At 44.1% G+C, this 16,637-nt stretch overlaps 1 protein-coding gene across 3 annotated transcripts in view; it reads right to left on the bottom strand.

Moving 5' to 3' along the window:
* Positions 1–16,637, bottom strand: part of PCYT1B (phosphate cytidylyltransferase 1B, choline) — a 121,034-nt gene that overhangs the window by 66,161 nt on the left and 38,236 nt on the right. For 2 of the 3 annotated variants that reach the window (XM_059384900.1, XM_059384899.1), the window contains exon 2: positions 1,945–2,044. In XM_059384900.1, coding sequence (XP_059240883.1) covers positions 1,945–2,044 — 100 coding nt within the window. Of the gene's footprint in view, positions 1–1,944; positions 2,045–2,482; positions 2,733–16,637 lie in introns of those variants that run through there. The other variant, XM_059384901.1, reaches the window with a different exon arrangement.

The raw sequence follows: 16,637 nt of genomic DNA, 5'->3' as shown, positions 1-16,637 counted from the left end.
GGCTTGGAATGCCCTTCCATTGGCTGCCCACCTAGACCCCATCTACCTTCTCCCAAAACAAGCAGCTCAGGTCGGCTACAAGGTCTGGCCCGACTCTTCCAGGCCAAATGAATCTGCCCTTCTTAAAACTTTCAGTTATCTGTGTTGCAAGGTTGAACCCCTAAGCACACACATGCGTATTATTTGGGGGGTTTATTTCATGTCGAGTTGCCTCTTTAATTAAGAGGGGCCCCTTGGAGATAGTCCAGGTTCATTTCCAGACCACTACAATAGAGCAAAGGCCATGACCAAGCCAGTCAAGTGAATTCTTGGTTTCCCAGTGCATGTAAAAGTCATGTTTAGGGACACCTGACTGGTTCAATTGGTAGAGCCTGTGACTCTTGATCTCAGGGGTGTAAGTTCAAGCCCTGAGTTGGGTGTAGAGATTACTTTTAAAAAGTTATGTTTAGGGGCGCCTGGGTGGCTCAGTGGGTTAAAGCCTCTGCCTTCGGCTCAGGTCATGATCCCAGGGTCCTGGGATCGAGCCCCGCATCGGGCTCTCTGCTCCGCGGAGAGCCTGCTTCCTCCTCTCTCTCTCTCTGCCTGCCTCTCTGCCTACTTGTGATCTCTGTCTGTCAAAAAAAAAAAAGGTATGTTTACACTATAGTGTATGTTATTAAGCCTGTAATAGCATTATATCTAAAAAAAAAAAAGAAAAGAAACCTCAGTGTATATACCTTAATTAAAAATAACACCTGACAGTAAAAAATGCTGAGCTTTCAGTGACTCATAATCGCTTATCCCAGCTCATCCTAATGAACAGAATAATGAAAAAATTTGAACTCTTGCAAGAATGACCAAAATGAGACAGAGACACAATAAGTGAACACTGTTGTAAAAAATAGCACCCACTAACTTGTCTGACACAGGGTTACCACAAATCTTCAATTTGTGTAAAAAACAAACAAACAAACAACAAAACGCAGTGTGTCTGTGGGGCACAACGAAGTGAGCCTGAGCTCCTGGGATGGTCCTTTACAGATCTTTTTTGATCTCCTCCCCTGGCCATCTCTGGTATAAAGGAGTTCATACATCAGCAAACATCTAGTGTACAGGCCAGGCTCTTTAATTTAAGGCACCCTTGGAGAAACCTTTCAAAATGCAGACTTTTAAGGGGCGCCTGGGTGGCTCAGTGGGTTAAAGCCTCTGCCTTCGGCTCGGGTCATGATCTCGGGGTCCTGGGATCGAGTCCTGCATCGGGCTCTCTGCTCGGCGGGGAGCCTGCTTCCTCCTCTCTCTGCCTTCCTCTCTGCCTACTTCTGATCTGTCTCTGTCAAAGGAATAAATAAAATCTTTAAAAAAAATGCAGACTTTTAAAAATGATGATAATTATAACAGCTTATATCAGCCTTCCCCGTTTAAATGCTGCTTTGGTGTCTTGAACCCAATCTTGTCACCCCCAAAACCCGGTGAAGCAGGCAGGTATTAATGTCCCTGCTGGCACAAGGCACAAGAGGAAAGAGATTCTGATCGTTGTCGTGACTTGCACAAAGCCGCCGAACTCGGAGATGGCTGGGCTGGGGTTCCAGCTCCTTCTGACTTGGGTTGGTCTGGTTTACCAGTGTAAGTGTTTATCCTTCTCACACTGGGCTGGAAGTCTCTAAATTCAAGGCTCCCATTGAAAGTGCTCAAGTAATGACCGGCCTACTCTGCTTCTTCATTTATTTTTCTAAGATTTTATTTATTGGACAGAGAGAGACAGCGAGAGAAAGCACGAGCAGGGAGAGAAGCAGACTCGCTGCTGAGCAGGGAGCAGGATGTGAGGCTCGATCCCCCGACCCACGACCCTGGGATCATGACCCCAGCGAAACGCAGACGCTTCACCGACTGAGCCACCCGGGTGGCACTCTGCTACTTTCAAGGTCAGGACAGGGCCCATTCGGAGAACAAGAAGTACAGCCTCACCTGGTGTTCCTAAGCGGGCCTGAGCAATGGTCAGTTTCTCATGGGGCGCTTGGCACTGGCAGCTGGTTTCGTCGGCAAATGGGGCAGGTGCAGTCAGGGTCTAGAAGGGAAAAAGAGAAAGGGAATATAGTCTGACAAACTTTCCTTTGGCACTAACTTCCCCTGAAGCCGTATTCCTGTTGGCTGCACAGCTACGACGAAGAAGCAGAATATATCCAGAGACTTTCAGAGAAAATATTACACCGTTAGAGATAAAAACAGGGACATGATCACTGAAACCTTTTTTTTTTTTTTTTGAGTGATGCTTGGCAATCATGACAGTATCACACTCCCTACCCTATGCCAGGTACCAAAGGAGGTAGTCTGGACAGGTGAGCTCTTCTATAATATAGAAGGCCATCTCTCTACTTCACAGAAAAGGCAACTGAGGCCCAGCAGGATGACAAAATATGCCAAGTCATGCCCTTGGGAAGTCGCAGTGCTCGGCTTTGCACATTTTAACCACCACCCAGGGCAGACTGCAAAGATTAAGACTTACCCACAGCCCGGGGTACTCGGCTGGAAGAAATGCCGTACTCAGAAGTGTGGCAGACATCGCCCGTATTTCACACACACGCCAGCCTGGCCAATCACAGACTCTGACGTCACTTCAGTGCAAAGGCCAAAGCCGTGCTCGGTGCCCTGGGAGGGCCTGAGAGCACAGCCTTGCTGGCCGGCAGCAGATAAGCTCTCCTGCGGTAGTTCCAGCAGCCAAGGCGGGAGGCCCCGCCCCGGGCAGCCTGGGCTGGGGCTCCGGGAGAGTGCTGGGAGTGAGATGTAGTCACTTGGAAGCCTGCCCAGGAAGTGGCTCTGCATCTTTTAGGCAGCCTCTTAAAAGGAAAACCTCACTCCCTCCAGACGTAGACAAAGGGAGCGGTAATTTTGTAAACAGGGCAAATGCAGTGCCGGATGGTCCATGTGTTATCTCGGAATGAAGATATCATCAAGGTCATCACTCTCTCGGCTTTGGGGCATGTAAAGCTGAAGGTGACCCATCACGGGTACGCAGGACTCAAATTGTCGTCTCGGTTGTTTCTCAGAGACGGGCCACAGGCGTTCCTTAATAGGCGTTCGAGAATGATCCACTCGTCTGCAGAGGGGCTGTGACCCACTTCCGCCCATCATTTATTCACTTGCTCATTCATTAATCATTCATTCACTCGTTCAGCTGTATGTCAGGCACGGTCTTAGAACTGGAGATAGAAGTAAGGGGAAGGCCAGTTGCAGTCCTGGAAGAGCCGGGTTCCCCTCTACCCTGCCAAGAAGCCATCCTGGCCCCACTCCTCCCCCTCCCCATTGTAGCACCTTCCGCCCTGGAAGCTGGAGTCCTGCCCCAGGCTTGTTTGGAGAACTTCCAGTTGCCTGAGACTTCCTTAACCCCCACCTTACCGTTCAGGGCTCTGAAAGCAAACCAAGACCGGGGACAAGGGTTCAGGAAATGGGTCCATTGTTGGTTGTCAGATCCAGTAAGGTGACCGCATGGGCCATGCTGGGCCAGGGGAGCCTCTGTAATGTAGCCAAGGGGTGCAGTGACAGCATCGAGGCTCTGTGCCCACAAACTGCAGTTTCAACTGCCCTTACCAGTACTTACGGGCTGTGTATTCTAATTTGGCTCTTCTGTCTGAAAGGGACCGACACTGATTCAAGACAGCTCAAGAGATGAAGGATTATTTTAAGGCCTTCCCAGCATAGAAATTGTCGGGGGAGGGGGGCGTAGGAAAGGCGCAGGGTCTGGCTCCAGAGTGCTCCGCACCCACCGGGCAGCTCTCTGCACGTGATTCCCTCCCTCCCACTCCCATTTGCCCTATAACCGTCCACTGAAGTCAAGTCCCTAATCTAATTACCTCCACTCCCCTGTAGAGCTCACATGTGACAGCTGGCCTCCCTTCCCAACACTCACTCATCAACTTCTGACTGAGTCCTCCAGCCCCAGCTCTAACCAACTTCCTGCTTCTTCCCATGTTTCCCCATTCAGATTCCTAAGGGAGAATCAGACCCTCAGAGCTCGCTTTTCAAAGCAGGCCACCACCAGAAGACGCTGGCATTGAATCGGACACCCACCTGGGGCCTATGGGCTGTGGCTGCTAAAGGGACAAGGAACGGAGAGGGAGGCCATGGGTGGCCTGTCTTTGCTGTTTTAGCATGTGCTGTCTTCAGGACAAGAAATGTATTTGACTTTGTGCAATTTAAAAAGGATATTCCATGGGGCACCTGGGTGGCTCAGCAGGCTGGGAAGCCGGCTCTTGATTTTGGCTCAAGTCATGATCTCATGGGTCATGGGATCAAGGCCCATGGTAGGTTCCCTGCTCAGCGGGGAATCTGCTTGGAGATGCTCTCTCTTTGCCCCTCCCCCAACTCACGTTCGTTCTCTCTCAAATAAAAAAATAAATCTTTTTTTTAAAAAATCAGGAGCACCTGGGTGGCTCAGTCCACTGAGTGTCCCACTCTTGATCTCAGCTCAAGTCATGTCTCAGGGTTGTGAGACTGAGCTCTGCATCGACCTCCCTACTTAGTGGGAAGTCTGCTTGAGATCCTCTCTCTCTCCCTCTTCCTCTACCCCTCCCCACCAAAAAATAAATAAGTAAGTAAGTAAGTAAGTAAATAAATAAATAAATAAATGGATGTTCCTTAGCTGAAGTTCAGTTTCCTCTGTAAAATGGGTACCTATCTCCCAGGGTTATTGTGAAACATAGAAATAATGTATATAAAGTACCTGGTACTGAATCAATTGTGGCACTTATTATTACGATTAGTATTTATTATATATAATATTATATATTATAATAACAGATAATGTAGTTTCCCCTAGAAACAAAGCAAACTGACTCATGAATGAACTTTTAGGACACAACCTAAGTAGGTCAATGAATTGGCAAACTAAGTTAGATTTTAGTAAAGATTCATTAACCTTAACATACCTGGACAGTCAGTCTTTTTCACATGACCTAAAATAAATTAGTATTTGGAGATCTTTGATGTGCTAGTTCCAAAGTTTATTAAAAAGATAAGGTGTTGCCATTTTCCAAGAAAGGTGTGTTCTAAAGGGTGTGAAATCTGGTAATTAAAGCAGAGACAGAGTGGTAAAGCAATGATAGTTACTCAAAGGTAAAGAAAAAGGTTTACAGGCACTCTATATTTTTTCTTAATTATTGTGGCCTAGAAGTAGGAAAAAGAAAGAAGCAAAGAGACAGAAGGTAGACAGAGTTCACAAACGAGCTTGTGTGCACACGAGTACCTGTGTGCGCATGTGATCGTATTTAACACGAGCTGACATGCAGGAGGGGTATTTCTTGGTATGTAAAAGGCACTATGCTTGGAATGGAGAGAATGCAAATATTATCCATGTACAAGCCACAGACTTGTTGTGAGCATTCCCCAAACATTCATTGTCTTCTGAAATGAGGCAGATTACCGCCTCAGTTGAGAATCAAGTTCTACATTCATGAAGACCTTGGTTAAGGCCCAGCCACCACCAACTAGCCCTGTGACTTCAGCCACTATTTTTTTTTCAGTCCAATCACCCCAAAATTCCTTCTCGGAGCCAGAACAAATCATTTGACTTACTCTGGGATTCCAAGCTATCTATGAATTCATCTATATACACATACCAGCCTGTAGAGGACCCAGGCCCCATATCTTCTCTACCATTTGCCAGACCTGGGATGGCCCCTGGGATCCTCTGGGTCTGGCCCTAAATAAGACATAAAACTGAGGCTCAATAATGTAATGTAATTGTAAATCTTTGAGTGCCTAGGTAGTGCCACTAACTGTCTAAGCCCCTTAAATGTATTAACTCATTGACTTTTACAACTCAGAGACAGATGCTGTCTCCCCCAGACTTTACAGAGCCTGTCTTCAACAGAGACACCAAATGGAAGCGCCTGGGAACAGCAGTGTGATTACCTTTTGGGTTCCTTTGAACTGAGGAAACTCTTAGGATTCTTAGACAATGCGGAGAGAGGGGCCTCAAAAAGGAGACAATGAACTTCGTGGTAATTAGAGAAGGGGGTGCAAATGATTAACTGAAAAGGACAGGACTGTGTGTTTCACCCAGATGTGGTGGACTAGTCAGATGAGTGACATATCATTAGCTACTGGCCAGCCGCAGCTTAGACCCCACATCAGCCAGATCACATTGCTGAATGTTTCCTAACATCTGCTGTGTATTCCATATGATGCTCGATGTTTGGAGGGCGCATACGTAGGAGAGAAATAAGGAGAGAAGGAAAAGGTACCTTTACCTTTCTCAAAGGTAAAGTGTGGCCCTTTTAGAACAGAAGAAGGTAGGAGTTTGAAAAGGCATATTCAATTTTCAGTATTTCATATCTGGAAAAAAAAACTACCTTTTCAACATACAAATCATAGAAATTAAGCCTCTGAACTGGGAGAGATCATCTGAGGATGGACTATGTCCCCCTAGGTAGCCAGTTCTAAATTCAGGGTTGGGAGTTGAATGACATTTTCACACATAGCAGCAGAGCAGAGCATTTTAAAGGGTTAAGAAGCACTGGCCCTGTGCCCTGAACCTCATATGGGCAAGGATTTCGCCAGAGCCTAGACTTGGATCTAGACTGCAAATAAACATCTTTGTACCTGGTTTAGGATTTCAGAACACCCTGTCATTGCACGTGAATATGCTGCCTATTTATTGTATAGGTTCTGGTAATGTACACGGTACTGTATTATACCAAATACATATTCCTAGCACGCTTAAAAAAAAAGATTTATTTTTTGAGAGAGAGTGAGGGTGAGCGGGGCTGAGGAGCAGAGGTAAAAAGAGAATCTCAAGCCGACTCCCCACTGAGCACAGAGCCTGATGCAGGGCACTTTCCCAGGACCCCAAGATCATGACTGGAGCTGAAATCAAGAGTCGCCTACTTAACCAACTGAACCACCCAGCATGCTCCCCTCATCATGCTTTTTAAAAGGAAAGGCCTTAGATGTTGGGCATTTCATTTGCAGGATGTGTTCTATTAGACATAGTCAAATATTTACTTAAAAACTATTAGACATTAACATGGGGCGCCTGGCTGACTCAGTCGGAAGGACAAGTAATGCTTCATTTAGGGGTCATGAGTTCAAGCCCCATACTGGGTGTAGAGATTGCTTAAAATAAATAAATATTTTTTGAAAAAAACTATTAGACGTTACATAAAATATACGATGCAAACATCAGTTGAGTGCAAAAAAAGGATCAGTGGAATCTGTACTTAAGCAACTTGCCTCGATGCCTGACAACTGGACAATTAGACAGCAAGCTAACCCACCAATCGGAATGTAGCACAGTGCTGCTGACGCTGATGGCCAGCTGCAGAATTGCTTGTTTATGCTAAGCCTTTTTTTTTTTGATTTTTTTATTTGTCAGAGACAGAGAAAATGCATGCACACAAGTGGGGGTAGCAGGAAGCAGGCTCCCGGCAGAGCAAAGAGCTCTTAGCAGGAATCGATCCCTGAGATCATGACCTGGGCCAAAGGCAGATGCTTAACCAACTGAGCCACCCAGGAACACCCTATGCTAAGCTCTTCTTAACTGCGATAGGACAATTCACTCAGACAGACCTGAGTTCAAATCTTAGCTTCATTATTTAACATCCATTTCATTTTTAAAATATGATTTTCTTAATTTTTTTAATAATGATATATTGTATTTTTAGCCCCAGGGGTACAGTTCTGTGAATTGCCAGGTTTACACACTTCACAGCACTCGCCACAGCACACACACACCCCCAATGTCCATAATCCCACCACCCTCTCCTGACCCCCCTCCCCCCAGCAACCCTCAGTTTGTTCTGCGAGATTCAGAGTCTCTTACGGTTTGTCTCCCTCCCCGGTCCCATCTTTTTCATTGATTCTTTTCCTGCCCCCCAAACCCCCCACATTGCCTCTCTACTTCCTCATATCAGGGAGATCATATGATAGTTGTCTTTCTCCAATTGACTTATTTCGCTAAGCATAGCATCCTCTAGTTCCATCCATGTCGTCGTAAAATATGATTTAAAAAAAAAAAAAAAAAACACTGCTGGTCCTGGGGAGCCTGGGGAGCTCAGTACATGAAGCAGCCTACTCTTGATGTCAGCTCAGGTCATGATCTCAGGATGGTGGGATCAAGCCCCCTCCCCCTCTACCCTCAGCAGGGAGTCTGCTTCTCTACCTCTCCCTCTCTCTCTGCACCCCCCACCCCGTTCATGTGCTCTTACTCTCTCTCTCTCTCTCTCAAATAAATAATAAATAAATAAATAAGTAATCATCTTTTTCAAAAATGCTGGTCCTTAACCTCTCTAACCTTTAGTATCTTCACTTATAAAAAGGAGCTAATAAAATGATCTGTCTCATGAAGCTGTGGTAAGGAATAAATGAAATGATGCGGATCTGAATAATGTCTTCCTTCTGCTTCTCCAGAATCCACTCTCTTCCCACCCCTCTCTACTCTCCTTCCTATGGCTTCCCCTACGGACTGTACCAATGGGCTCTGATGCCTTTAGGCTTCACGTTGGGCGGGTTCCATGAGAAGTATGCAAAACACCAGAGGGCAGGACAAGAGTGAGCTCAGACTATCTTTCCCCTTGGCTTCCTCCCTGCTAGGAAGCAGCATGTTATTTCTGCCCTCTCACCAAAATCCACAGTTTCCCTTGAAAGGCCCCCTCTTTATAGAGCACCCTGCAAAGTTCCAGTAACCACAGTCTCCCCTGGCCCCTTCATGCCTGGGAAACCTAGGAAATGACAACCCCTAACATTTCCAGGCCTAGCGCACATACTGTCCCTTGAGGCTGTAAATAGTCCCTTTTATTAAACTCCTTTTCGTATTTCCCATTTAGAGTGAGCTGTCTGTCTCTTGGCAGGGCCTTGACTGATAGAGTCTATACAATAGGACGGCTGCCAGGCTCAATAAATGTGAACTAGCAAATGTTGATGAGGCATGGGAGAAGCACAGAGATCAACTGAAAAGGGAATTACCCAAAGTTAATAAAGTCATAACCACCTCAAGAACGTCCTCTAGTAGGAAAGAACTTTACAGCCACATCAGGCATTTTCATCAAGCTTTGCAAGTGACGGGAACAGGACTCCAGAAAGAATCTCATTTTCCCGGGGAAGCCTTTGGCCTCAGAACTCACCCGCTTGAGAACTACAAATTCAGAATTGGAAAAAAGACATCACAAAATTGAAGCCTTCGGTCTCATTCTGTTAGGACTGTGTTTATCAGCTGCTGCACGTAGCTTTTAAGGCATGATTTTATTTGAGATCAGAATATGTTTGTCTTCTGAAGAGAGGGAAGGAAGAGTAGATTTTATGCTTGACCAGAGGCCCAACATATGTAAATCACTAGATTCTTGGGCTGTGTCGGTGATTATGCAGAAGCCTGGATCAGGCAGCTGCCGCAAAGCCTTGACAAATGCCAGTGGGGGGCGGGGGGGGGGCGGCGGGGACAGGATGCCTAGTGCATGGCTCCGCACCAAGAAATATCTATTTTTCATCATCTAGCTAAGCACAGTAGGCACAGAGTATGAAGTAACAAGCACCATTAAAAACAGAAAGATACATAACACCCAGACAAGGAATGATTTTTAGGACATGATCATAGTGACAAAGCACTATGTATAATATATATATATATATACAGGTTATATACTATGATATCATTTATGGTTAAAGAGAGATAGTAAATAGGCAACTGTAGAGAAATAGTTTAGAACTGTGTTGCCCAATATGGTAGCCATTAGCCATGCGGACCTATTTGAATTCAAATTATATTTCGTGGAATTAAGGAAACATAATTAAAAACTCAGTTTCTCGGTCACTCCAGCCACATTTTAAGTGCCTGATAACCAAATGTGGCTAGTGGCTGCTATTATATTAGCACAGAGAGAGAACATTCCTATCATCACAGAAAGTTCTAGTGGACAGCACTGGCCTGGAAGGATACACAACAAATTAACCAGGGTTACGTCCAGGGAAGAAGACCACATTGGAAGAAGAGATGAGAGGATGTTTTCATTGTTTACTCTATTTACACCTGTTGTTTTATTTTATTTTCACATGAGAACACATTCATATAATTTATCTACTTTTAAAATAAATGTAAAGAAATTTATCCTATCTTGGGAATTCAGAGATGCAGGAAATTTAATCCAGGATTAGGTGTTCCAAATGTCAGAGAATGTATCTAAAAGGAAAACAGGAGTACTTTAAAAAATAACAACTATCACTTATAAATTAATTGTTAAATGCTATTATTCTCGGGTATATGGAACATTTAAAACTCATCTGAGCTTTTAAAAGCAATTTAAATGGTCTTCATAGTATCTACCCTCTCTTCATTTCTCCATCATCCAACAAACATTGCTTGAGGGCTTGCTGGGTGCCAGGCACTGTATTTAGGTTCTAAGGATACATCAGGGAACAAAACAGGACCCACAAAATCTTGCCTTTATCATCCTTAAAGATAACAAACAACAAAAAAGAATGTGAAATGCATAAAATGTTAAAATGGGATAGTGTTCAGAAAAAATTAAAGCAAGGAAGGGGATAAAAAAGGTAGAGGGCTTATCCATAAATCGGATAGCCGAGGGAGTTGATGTATGTGTCAATATACAAAGGATCTATTGGGGGCACCTGGGTGGCTCAGTGGGTTAAAGCCTCTGCCTTCGGCTTGGGTCGTGATCCCAGGGTCCTGGGATTGAGCCCCTGATGAGGCTCTCTGCTCAGCAGGGAGCCTGCTTCCCTTCCTCTTTCTCTGAATACCTATGATCTCTGTCTGTCAAATAAATAAATAAAATCTTTAAAAAAAAGAAGAAAGGATCGATTCAACCCTGCAGAGAAAGAACACTTCAGGCAGAGGAAAAATCAAGTGCAAAGGCCCCAAGGCAGTAACATGCCCAGCTTCTTCCAGGAATAACAAGGCCAGTATGCCTGGAGGAAGTGAACAAAGTATAGTAGTAGGAGACAGAGCCAGAGAGGTGAAGTACAGAGACGGGAGACATCCAATGGTATGCAGTTTTTAGGATGCTGTAAAGACTGGCCTTCCCGGAGAAAATGGAAGCCATCCGAGTTGTGAACAGGGAGTAGTAATATAGTCAGAGCCTTAACAGGACCACCTCACCGTTATGCTGAGGTTTAACTCTCAAAGGTCAAATGCAGAAGCAAGAAAAGCACTAAGTAACTGGCATAATTATCAGGCAAGAGTAGGCAGATGGAGGCTGGGACCAGGATGAGTGGTGAGAAGTCGTCGGATTCTGGATGGATTTTGAATAAAAAAAATTTGAAATCGATTGAACGTCAAATGTAAAAGAAGGCGAGGAGTTGACATAACTGCAAAGTTACTGGCCTGAAGAACTAGAAAGATGGTATTGCCATTCCCTAACACGGGGAAGACACTGGCAGAGTAGGTTTGGGGATGGGAGGGATAGGCTGGGAAAATAAAAAATTCCATTCTCACACATTAGGTTTGATAGACCTATTAGATCTCCCAGTGAAGATGTCAGGTAGGCAGTTGGATTAACAAGTCTGGAGTTGGAGACAGAGAACTAAACTAGAGAAGCAGGTTAGGAAACCACAGGAATATAAATGATATCTAAAGCCACTAGACTAGGTTTATTCATTCAGCTCAGGCCATGAGTGCAGGCTGAGGCAAGGTCCTGGTTGTCTAATGAGGAGACATTGTATATTTCTGACCAACCTCCCCAGACTACTGGCAGCTCTAAGAAAATGGATAGTTGGTCTGTCCTACTCATTGCTGGATCCCTAATTCCTAGGGCAGTACCTGGCAGACAGAAGGTTCTGGGTAAACATTTGTTGAATGGAAGAAGTTAGAGTCAATGGAGAGAGAATAATTACTGATAAAAAACTGGAGAGGGAATTATTGATAATGATTATTGACAAAGGTTAAACTGAATAAGAAATACAATTGTCAGTGTTTCCTATCTTTTTCTTATTATCATACTATATACTACAGAAAACTTGGGAAATAAAGAAAAGCAAAACTCACTAATAATTCTACTTCCCAAATACAACCATTGGTAACACTTCCTAGATTTCTTTTAGGGCTTTCTGATATATTACGCATACATGCAACTTTGGAATCCTAACTACATGGACAGTTTTTTCCACTTGTATATCGGGATTACCCTATCATGTAGTCTTCAATTTCACTATTTTTAAAGGTGTTATCTGGGGGTCCCATACCCCCTGTTTCCCTAGGCCTGAGCCTCCAATTCCCAAACATTGAAAGTTAGGCAAGATGTTGAAAAGCAAGGGCATCACATCCCAAAGATAGGATGTTAACATTAAAAAGACAGGAAGGAAGCAGGAACACCTGACTCATCTGTTCATTTTTCTATTCTGAAAGGTTGTAAGTGGCACCAGAAAATAGGATATAGGCCAAGGAAGTTGAATAGTGAAGGGAGATGCCCTGGTTGGCCGGGAGGCAAGTGATGGTTGGTGCAGATCCTGAAAGGAGAGATTAGCAGGTACCTCCGCATGAGACAGAGTAGACCGCGGGTAAATCGAGCGGTAAGATAAATGCAAAGAATAGCCCGTTCAATAAAGTCATTTCCTTTTCCAAAGGATCTGGGCAACTGGTCACCCACTACGCTAGGCAGCCTTCTCTGCGCTTGGCCCACCCCAGCACTAAGGACATCAGGCTCCAGCAGAGGGTCTAAGAGACCCAAGCTGCTCAAAGGCACCAGCCGTGGCCACTTGGTGACCTCCCCCACCCTCAGGAATCCAGGCTTCTGCAAAACCACCTCACTATCGTTTTTTAACAGACTTTATTTTTTAGAGAAGTTTGACGTACACAGCAAAATGAGCAGAAGGTACAAATTATTTCCCACTTAACTTTCACTAATTCTGATAGCTATAAGGCATTCCGCTGACTAGAAAAACCATAATTGTTGAATATTAAGTTGTTTATGTTTTACTAATATAAATAACATTCTAAACATAGTTCCGAACCTCTGATTATTTCCTTAGGATAGATGCCTAGGAGCTGAATTACTTAGACCAGGCGTATGAACATTTTAAAGATAAATATTTGTAGAACATTTTAACCTGTATTGGTAAATTAGCTTCTACAAAAGCTGTCTCATTTATACTCACATTACAATGTCTGAGAGCACCTAGCTGGCTGCCATCTCACCAGCTTTGAGTATTATCTCTGTCAATTTTACAGACTAAAAAATAGCATCACGCTGTTTCAATTTGCATTATTTTGATTACAAAAAAGATGGAACATTTTTCAAATGTTTATTAGCCATTTGTATTTTCTTCTGAGACTAATCTGTCCTTGGCTCATTTTTCTATTGTTGAGGATGAATACTTTGAAGTTAGCTAAAAACAAAAGCATAGCACAGTTTTAAAAATGAGCTTAAATATCTTGAAAAAGAAAAGATGTTTTCCTACTTTATCTAAAGTTCCCTCATAAGAGGTCCATTTTTTAAGCCCATGTGTGAACCCCTGCATCGAGGTCAGACAAGTAATTCCTGCCCTTCCAGTGACCAGAGATCAGAAATTGTATCATGCCCCAGGGGTACAGCTTCCTTAAAACACTGACCACCTGTAAGCCGCAAGCCCCCCACTCCCATGTGCCACCTTCCGAAATGAAATCTTAATAATACTGTATTTCACTTATTCTAAAATGTACGTTTCCCCCCACATTTTAACATCTCTGAGATTAGGAGAGCGTCTTACAAGAAATATCTTAAAATCAATGGCAGCAATTTTCTGACATTGCAACATCCCTGCAATGAGACTCTATCTCAGAATTAATGGCATCTTAGATTCCTGAAATGCAGAGATGATACGGACAATAGAAAATAGTCATTTTGGGGGCACCTGGGTGGCTCGGTGGGTTAAAGCCTCTGTCTTCAGCTCAGGTCACCATCCAGGGGTCCTGGGATTGAGCCCCCATGGCATCAGTTTCTCTGCTCAGCAGGGAGCCTGCTTCCCCCCCCCACCCCGCCCTGCCTCTCTGCTTGCTTGTGATCTCTGTCAGGTAAATAAATAAAATCTTTTTAAAAAAAAAGAAAATAATCAGTTTTGCCTAGAGATTTAAAAGTTCCAGCCCCAAAATCAACTTTTCTTAGGCAACTGAGCTTAAGGAATTTATAGTGAACATCATTAACAACCATATATCTTATTCCTATCCCACCTCCTTCCCAAAGGACTTGAGGTGACTTCAAAAAAATAAAATTTGTAAGCTTAATAGTTTCAAGATCTGGGCTGAGGGAGGAAATAGGGGTTTCGACAAAGGTCAGAAGCGAAATGAGCATACAAGAATACCTAGCCCAGTTCTCTACACTTCGGGTAGGTCACAAAAATGACTTGAAGCTCTCAGCCGTCGAAGCAAAGCGAAAGACAAAATACTCTCCGTAAGTGAAAAACAAAATAGCTACTGAGGAGCAGCACAGTACTTCCTGATGCAGGATTTCACAGCAATGCCTCCAGTGATGCTTCCGTAAGGGGCTCGTGGCGTGAGGCTCCCTAGTGGAACCAGGATACTCAACACCCTGCTGAAGACAATCCTGTTTCCTTTTTTTTTTTTTTAAGGATTTATTTATTTATTTGAGAGAGAAAAAGCACAAGCGGAGGTCGGGGGAGGGTAGAGGGAAAAGCAGACTCCCCGCTGAGCAGGGAGCCTGACTTGGGGCTCAATCCCAGGACTCCGGGACCATGACCTGAGCCAAAGGCAGATGATTAACCGAATGAGCCACCCAGGTGTTCCAAGACCATCCTGGTTTTTGTGTTTGTCTCTGTGACACCCTCCACGCAAGGTGGAGCCTCAGAACCAAAAAGCAGTTCAAAAGAGCATTTCTGCAAGCGGCCAAATAGGCAGACTAAAAATGCGGTGCTCTCCCTCACTGCTGGATCCAAGGGCAGGATCTAGAACATGGAGACCAGGGCTTTCTAATGTGGGACGGGCAAGACAATCCATTAAAGAGCAAAACTTGTGCTTAGATTTATTTTTCAGGTTAAAAAACAGGAAGTGTTGGGGCACCTGGGTGGCTCAGTGGGTTAAAGCCTCTGCTTTCAGCTCAGGTCATGATCCCAGGGTCCTAGGATCAAGCCCCGCATCACATCGGGCTCTCTGCTCAGCAGGGTGCCTGCTTCCTCCTCTCTCTCTGCCTGCCTCTCTGCCTACTTGTGATCTCTCTCTGTCAAATAAATAAATAAAATCTTAAAAAAAAAAAAACAGGAAGCGTTACTGATGCTTTATTCTAAGGTGCCGATTTTTACTGGTGCCCTATCACTGTCGACATGAAGTCTATGAGATGTCCTCAAGGAAGAATGTAAGTTGTACCATTGAGAAGGATGGCCTGGGTCCCTTGGCATTTTCATTTGCTGTCAGCTTACTGTAATATAGTGCTGTTTGCCTGGGTCTGGATAAGGGCATTTGTAGATGATATTACATAGTTTTAACTAAACCAATGCTCACAAGACCACCAAGTAGCTTTAAGCATTTCCCACAATGAAACAGGGAAGCAAGAACTAATACAAGCACAGGTGAGCGACAAAAATGTGGTGGAGCTGACCCTTCTAGCCCTTGCAGGAGTCTCGCATCAGCCACATTATCAGGTGTGAACAATGAAGACCTAATCAAGACAGGTGAATCCACCATTAACACGAAGGAGTCTATTTCAAATACCTGCTGCCATTAGCATTAAACTTCACCTGGAGCGTCTCTTGTACCTTGAGCTATCGGGTCATGATCATAAGAGGCTACTGAAGCTACCACAACACTGAGAAGCAAAGCATCCAGACCATGAAGACCAACTTGTGTGATTTGTTTCAGCAATGTTTCAAGACATGATAATCCAGTCCCTTACAAAATACAGAGACATGCAATGATAAACGTGAGAAGCTTTTTCAAGTTTCTCTCATTCAGTAAACAAAAGCCAAAGGTCTCATACCACTGCAGAAACACCAGCTCTTCATGCCACAGTAAAAGGGGGAATGTATGTGGGGGAAAAAAGTGATGTCAAACTAAAATGTTTTGTCAGTCAAATATATTCAGGAGACATACAGAAAACATTGCTGCAGACTGGAAGGAACAAGCATTAGAACAAATTATGCAGTGTGGGAGGTTGGCTATACAGTGGGATGGAAGTACAGATATTTCTAACATGTCGCAGCTGGAGGTATTTGTTAGATCCTATTTCAATAATAAGACCCCTTTTTTTTTTCTGAGCTGCTAAAGGAAAGATGTTCCAAAGAAGATTTTCCAAAAAAAGATATTCCAAAGATGACCGATTGTACAAAGCAGATGATTCTTTAATAAAAACAATATTTTAGGGGCACCTGGGTAGCTCAATCGCTTAAGCGTCTGTCTTCAACTCAGGTCATGACCCAGAGCCCTGGGATCGAGCCCCGCTTCGGGCTCCCTGCTCAGGGGGAGCCTGTTTCTCCTTTCCCTTCTGTACTTGCCCACGCCTGCTCGTGCTCACTCTCTCCCTCTCTCTTGATATCTCAAATAAATAAATAAAATCTTTTTTAAAAAACCAATATTTTACAGGAAAACAAAACATGTGAGTTTACCTACCAATGAAGCAATAACATTGCTGTTAGACCCCAAATTCCCACCAATTTAAGAAAGACCTCTCTGTCTTCTTTTCAATACCCTTCCTCCATTTGGTCTCTAAATTCTGTTCCTCAGGATTCCGTCG

The sequence above is a fragment of the Mustela nigripes genome, chromosome X (genome assembly GCF_022355385.1).
Source record: "Mustela nigripes isolate SB6536 chromosome X, MUSNIG.SB6536, whole genome shotgun sequence".
NCBI lineage: Eukaryota > Metazoa > Chordata > Mammalia > Carnivora > Mustelidae > Mustela > Mustela nigripes.
This window is presented reverse-complemented; position numbering and strand designations above follow the sequence as displayed.